The sequence below is a fragment of the Octodon degus genome, unplaced genomic scaffold (genome assembly GCF_000260255.1).
Source record: "Octodon degus isolate 3935 unplaced genomic scaffold, OctDeg1.0 scaffold00041, whole genome shotgun sequence".
NCBI lineage: Eukaryota > Metazoa > Chordata > Mammalia > Rodentia > Octodontidae > Octodon > Octodon degus.
This window is the reverse complement of record NW_004524617.1, coordinates 1,839,420-1,846,755: the sequence shown is the minus strand read 5'-3', so window position 1 is coordinate 1,846,755 and position 7,336 is coordinate 1,839,420. Positions and strand designations below refer to the sequence as shown.

General features: G+C 34.5%; 1 protein-coding gene across 3 annotated transcripts in view; it reads right to left on the bottom strand.

Moving 5' to 3' along the window:
* Positions 1-7,336, bottom strand: part of Dmd (dystrophin) — a 1,613,500-nt gene that overhangs the window by 1,374,880 nt on the left and 231,284 nt on the right. For all 3 annotated transcript variants that reach the window (XM_023715436.1, XM_023715435.1, XM_023715434.1), the window contains exon 23: positions 6,949-7,143. In XM_023715436.1, coding sequence (XP_023571204.1) covers positions 6,949-7,143 — 195 coding nt within the window. The remainder of the gene's footprint in view (positions 1-6,948; positions 7,144-7,336) is intronic.

Below are 7,336 nucleotides of genomic sequence, written 5' to 3'. Positions count from 1 at the left end.
TACATAATTTCTTCATTATGAGATAAATTAAAAAATAAGATACTATAAAAATGATTTAAACAAGACACAGATTACACATAGTAGATTAATATTTATAGAATACAGAAATATATATAGCAAAGCAAACAAATAAACCCAAAATTATAAAAATAAGTGAAGAAAAAATTCATATTTATAACTGAATAATTGTTAGTCAAAAAATTCAATTTTCTTCAGAGAAGTGATTGTATGATTACATTACTCAGAACGTTTATATATAGTCAAAAAGATTAGTTTTTATAATATGGCAATAGCACATTAATAAATCATATTTTTCATGCTAAGCTGTTACATTAGAAATTTGAATAGAAATAAAAAACATTTATAATCAAAATTTGCTTTGATATTTTATGTGATTATGATTATTTAATTGTTTTATGTATTTAGTACACGGTCTCACTACACAGCTCCAACTGGTAGTGATCCTCCTGTTTGCAGCCTCCCCAATGCTCAGTTTACAGGCGTGCACCCCCATGCCTGGTCTTGGTGGCCAGTGGGTGCTAGGGCAGGTTGGGTACTGCATGTGGTGCCTGGAATTAAATCCTGGTACTTGTGCTTGCCTAAGCAGGCACTTTAATCCGCTGAGCTATCTTGCCGGTCCATGATTATTTAGTTTAAAATAATTGCACTTTTTATTGTAATATTATTACACTGATGAAAAATCCAACCTTTTACTAGCATGTGCCCATATTAAAATATGCAGATAAACAAATTCTTTATTTTCATTTAGATACTTTGTTCATCTTTGTTGCTACAATGCCTCCTGCTATTATCTAATTCCTCCAGAACCAGAAGAGAAAAATAGTCATTCTGCTCATGGCATTAGGTTTGTCTACATTTAAGTGATTTGGATTATTAAATTTGTGCTCAAATGGCATGAAATAAATTCCAAAGGGAAAAGAGTTGAGCCAGAATATGAGAATTTTCATTGCCAGTACTACTGCACATACTTCAAGGCAAGACTGAAGTGCAGAACATGAAAACTGCAGTGTAGAGATGCTTCAGCTCTGAAGGCATCCTCTGCCAAATGCACAAGATACCAAAGTTCTCCTACTTGAGCTCCAAATCTTTTTTTTTTTCAATTTTTATTATTGATTTTTTTAATTTGGTACAGGGTCTCACATTGCAGATCAGAGTCACAGTGATCCCCCTTTCTCAGCATTCCCACTTCTAGGATTACACATATGCACTACTATGCCTGGTTTCAGTGGCCAGCTTGGTGCAAGGTGGAGCTAGCAAGGCGTGCAGTCCAGGGGATCAAACTAGGGCTTTGTGCTTGCCAGGCAGGTGCTCAGACTACCAAGCTATCTCCCCAGCCTGAGTCTCAAATCTTAATCTCCACATGTATAAGCTTCTATGTGAATAGAAATGCAAACTTCTTTACCTTGAAAACATTCATAAAATCTGACACTCTCTTCCTTCCAACCTTGAACTAGTCACCAGCAACAAACTTGGCCAACTGGACTCTTTCCATTTACTCTTGGTCTGGCACAGTGCTACTGTCAATCCAGGAATTAGTGTAATCTTTTTAAAACATATTTCAGATTATGCCGCTAAGAGAGAAAAATAATCCTTTCCTTACTTTAACCTTACCTTACCTTATCTTACCTTACCAGTAGAACTACTACAGTTAGAATGAAGGAAGTTAAAATAGCCCCTCCCATCTGTGTATTTAAGTATAAACACAATACCACACTAATGATTATCCATGTTATGTTTAAGCTTAAGAAGTGCCCCTGTCCTAGTGGGCAAATAATTGAAAGGCACGCTAAGTCAGAGGTGTGTGACCCTTTTATACTGAAAGCTTGAGTTATCCATGATTTCTCTTTCTTCTTCCTCCTTTTGCCCTTCTTGCTCTTCTTGTTCCTAGGGCCTCATAATCTTCCATCAGTGTAGCTACTTAGTAGTTACTAATAGGGTATGCTTGGCAATGCTTTCCTTGTCCTGTACAAGAATGTGGACTAATTTTGACCCATTCAACTATAACAGAGCCTTGATAATGCCCTCCCAAGTTCGTAATCTCATGTCCTATAGTCATGTCCCTGATTTGCTTTACTCCAGTTACACTGATCATCTTGCTTTTCTTTGGTTAAGATAAGCTCACTCCAACATTTAGTCCTTGTTCTATTTGCTCTACCCAGACAGAAAAGCTGGCTTGCTTACTTCATACCAATGTATGCTTGCATGTCCTTTCAATTTTCTTTAAATTTGCAACTCCACCTATTGCCATACCATCGACTACTACCTCTTTATTAGACCTATATCCCAGTATCAAACTTCATGTTTTCTTTTTGTCATAATATGGATCACTTTGTAATACTCAATATTTAGTTTTTGTTGTTGTTACTTGCTCATGTTCTATCACCCAATGCCCTAATAGAAAATGGTAGGACAGCAGAAGCCCCTTGGTTTCGCTCACTGTTTTGTAAATACACAGAGCAGCAGCCAGAACACCGTAAAAGAATAAAAAATACTTTAGGAATGAAGGAATTCCTTAGGTTATTGGTTGTTTTAACAACTCAGTTTAGGTCCCAAGAGCAATGCATAAGACTCGAACTGGTATAAGAAGACCGTGGCAACTTTTCTTCACACTGTTTTTGATTTTTTAAGCTCACTCTAAGTTTTTTATTATGAAACTGAGATTGAACAAGGGTTTCATTTATTCCTTGATACCCCTTGAATTCTACATTGAATCTAAGTCTTCTGTTAAGACCTGTGAGCTTCCTTCTTCTCAAACTCTTAACTACCAAAAATACAACATATTTTATTCATGTTAAACATAGAATCTTTACAATCATTCATCTAGAGGAGACCATTGAAATGATACATGCCTGACTTTTTATTTCCTTTCCTTCTTCCTTTCATCTGTATTTCCTTTTATTTTTCTTTCCTTCTACCTTACTTCTTTCTTCTACATAATCATTTTTCCTTGCCATTGAATCATTTAGAATTAGATCAGGACTTTTTTTAATGCGGTACTGGGGAACCAACACTAGAACCTGTGCTTGCCAGGCAGGTGCTTATACCGCTGAGCTATAATCCCAGCCCCAGAATTCAGGGCATTTTTAAAGGACTGCGAACAACAGACTTCACTACTTTATCTCCTTTTTTTTTCTTTACCTTCTTTTGCTCAGTTTACCTTTATAATGCTCCACATAACATTTTAGAAAGATCTATATTGAAGGTAGTTTCAGAAAGCATAAATACTGAAGCTCCTTTGTGTCAAAATCCTTACTTAACCACTAGTAGTTGTGTCAACTTTGTTTATTATTGCATGTTCCCTCTGTTTCTTCATGAACAAATGCAGATAATTTGAGATACTTCATAGAATTGCAGGCAGGATCAAGCAATTAAATATAGGTGAGGTATAAAAAGAAGACTTAAGCACTCAAGTTGATTCTCATTCTTGGAAAAATTAAAGCCGAGTTGTTTTCCTTATTATTAACTCTTAATTTTCCATTAAAATTACATTTATGAATATAACAACAACTTGGTTCAACAACTAGAGAATTCCTTAAGGAGCAAGCAGCAGCACACCAGAAGAATCTCACATCAGTGGCATGATGCATTTCAGACAATACAATTTACTTGTATATGTCATTGTTTCCTTCACAGTTGCCCAACACAGATTTTCCCTAGAAGCAGATCTAACATAAGAATATAGTTTAAGACAGGGAAGCAATGAAGAGCACCATAGGTGGGAGGCTTCCAGTATGCAACAAAGTCTTAATACTGGCTCAGAGCATTAGGTCTGAGGGTGAATCATATTTCAGAGATTCCAAGCTAAGGGGTGGACTCAACAAATGCCTTCTCCTGTTCCCTAAGAACTTCTTGAAAGGTGAGCATGCAGAGCCCTAACTCCCAGAAACTTGTGACCTTTGATAACTAGAGTAATAACTCAAAGAAATGAACAGATATGGAGGAGCACATGGACAAAGCTTCTCGAATGAAGAGCATTTCGCCCTACCTCCATGTGTTGACATGTACACAGATGGCAAGGACATTTCCTTAGCCCCTCAATTCTCTTTAGGCAATGCTAATGCATCTAGGGAGGTGTTGCAGTGTAGCCTTTAAAGCAATGAGACAAGTCACTGATGCTCCGCCTACAGCTCTCAAGTAGTTGTGTGAGCTAGGCAGAGAGATGCTAGCTACACCAAGAGTGAATCTCGAGAAAAGAGGCTACCGTATCTCAGAGATTGAAAATTACACATCAAAGGAGAAGTACTGACCCTAAAACATTGGCTACTGCCCTGATACAGTTCCCCACAGCTACAAATATGTCTTATCTTTATTCTCACCATGTGTTGCACTGGAAGTGATAGATTGTAATTAATTTATTAGAATTCCAGTAACTTTTCCAAGAGCATTCTATACTGAGAGACACCTCATGGTAGCTGCAGGGAATTCTGTGTGGACATGGGAGGTGAAGCTTCCCATAGTGTTGCACACATGAATGAAACTGAGATTTTTGGTAAAATCAGATATACAGATGCATTAGAGTAAGTTATTTCCACTGGAATCCTACATGGGTAATTTCTACTTTCTGGACAATATTTCAAATGCCTAAAGTTCTCTATGGGCGAAAGTTTTCAACTTGAAGTTTTGATGATTTCTCTATGCATTAATGTGAGGTACTTTGAAGTAGGATTTGATGACATAACATATGAATTAAACTTTGACGGATTTTATGACAATCTTTTTTGTAAAACAAGTGTTTGGAGGGTTCAAAATTCTTTTTCAAAATTATGGTGCTATTTACTATATAATGAATATTATTAAATTTATATATAAAGAATGACAATTGATTAACAATGTCAATATTGACTATGAAATAATAATGCATATTACATATGATTATATTTCTCATTCATATCTAGTATTCCATAGTTTGTGTATTATATATTAAGTGCAGCTTACCATATGTAAGCAGGCATTATTCTGAATAATGAGCTTTCAAATTGTATATATCATTAAAATGATATCAATAAAAATGATATCAATAAAATCATTAGTGAGCTTTCTAATTGTATATATCTATTGAAATCATATGTGCTATTCTAGTTATGTTTTGTTCAGAAAATAATTATTTTAACTTATTACACAGTATTTGCATTTTATTGCACTTTCAAGAAATATGTATATTAAAGGACACCATTATGTATCGTAGTTCTATAATTTGAATCATGCAAAACTGTCAGAAATAAAATCAACCACAATTTGATTTCAAACCATCTCAACCAGCAGCTGTACATTCTATGTACTACTTTTCTATTTTTACTACTGGATAATGACAATGATGAATGCCTTTAAGAGAAAATACATATTCATTGAAGACTGAGCTCAAAACTATCCCTCTTCAAATAGCCCATGAAAATAGGAATCCTATTGGCCTGCTGCAGAAGATTTGTGGGGAAAGCATTGGAATTAAGCCTGCAACTGCATCTCAGAAGGATTCAATAATCCAACTAAATTAAACCTGCAATAATGCCTTCTTACAAACCATAGTAATTGATACAATTACAATTGGTAGCAGCTATGATAATATTATTTTATCAGCATGAATGAATGACTAGCAAGTATAGAAGTTTGCTAGGTTAAGAGTTATACAGACCAGGGGATTCAGTGGCAACTTCAGTAAGTTCAGGGCTACTTGATTTTGTAGGCACTGTGTGTGTGCAAATGAAAGTATAATCTCATGAGCATGATTTACATGCCAAATGATAATGATAAATTTACTAACTGTGCTGTCAAAAAAAGTTAGTTTCTGTGAATAATGAAAATCATTCTGGCATGACTCCTTTATCAGTACACTGGGTTTGTTTCCTTCACTGTATCCATAAGTGATTTGACTTTTATTTCAAAGTGAGAAAGAAACAGCATCATACTGAAATGGATGGACTAGCTCCACAGAGCCATGTAGCTCTTATTTTATTTTAGTGTGAAATTTTAAGGCTTTTATGATACAAGATATTAAAGTCAAGTGACTCAAGACAGTGAAACACTGATTTCCAAAACAAATAGCATTATCCATTTGAACATTTATGCAGACAGATATGTAATGTAGAATGAACTCCCAAGAAATCATTTAGAGTATAAAATACTGTAGTTAATATGTGCTACTGATAGCAAACTCATTTTCTGTCTATTATCTTATGCTGTTTGCACTGGAAAATACCAAGCCCTGGCTATACTACAATATTTCATTTTGAGTGTGAAATGTACGATAAAAAATTATGGCAAAACACACATTATTATGTGCATTTTCTTGATGCTATATTCATTTAACTTGAGACATTGCCTTCTAAAATTCATTATTTTTTCTTTCAGCATGATTTGATTTGTTTCAGAATTCAGTATCATGCTATTAGAGGTTTGAAAAAGCTGCACTTCACTGATAATCTTTAACTGGTAGTTTTAAAAATTATTTCATTGATTTCTTTTTTCTCTTTTAGTGATTTCTATACCATGTTCCGTACATTATAGTATAGGTGTTAATATTAATTTGAAATTGGATATATTAGAATGGAAAATGTAAAGCAAAAACAATGTACAATGAACATAATTGAAAATTTTATCTAATATTCCTTAGGGTGCAAGGAAAATACATTGGTTTAAAATAAACTGTTCCTCTATTAGAACTTGCTTCTTGTGATTTTTGTCATATATAAGTGCACATTAAAATTATAATTCTTGTGTATTTCATTTTGAAAAGTGTTTTAATGCTGAATATTTTAAAATAACACTTTGTGTATCTATTTCTACCTCAGATTTCTATAACTAGACAGCCTGTATTTTACAATTTTTTCAAAATACCTTCACTCTGTGTATAATCTACGTCAATTGTTCTGGAACTATAAGTGATCAATGTAATAATCTTACAAAATCTAAATGAAAGTGCTTTTCCTTTACCTTCAGGGACTCCTCTTGTTTAAATAGATCTTCAAAATCTTTAGCGCAGAGTTCAGGGGCATTGAGAATTTCTTCCACTTCGGATAGGGCTTGTGAGACATGCGTGATCTCAGTCAGATAAGTAGAAGGCACATAAGAAATTTCCGAAGGCATGTCTTCAGTCATCACTCTCATGCTTTCTTCATGCAGCGTGTGCTGGTACAGATATACAAAAGAACAATTGGTTTTTAGCTTCCTGATAATGAAGAGTTCTTCATTGAATTATAGATTCCCAGTTTATAGGCGAGAGAGGGCTGCAAATGGGTTAAAAAGAAACCTAAGCCAGTAAAAGGTTATTTATTGATTACACATCCTTTTTTTCTCCAAAAACAGGACTCTGTCTCTGTCT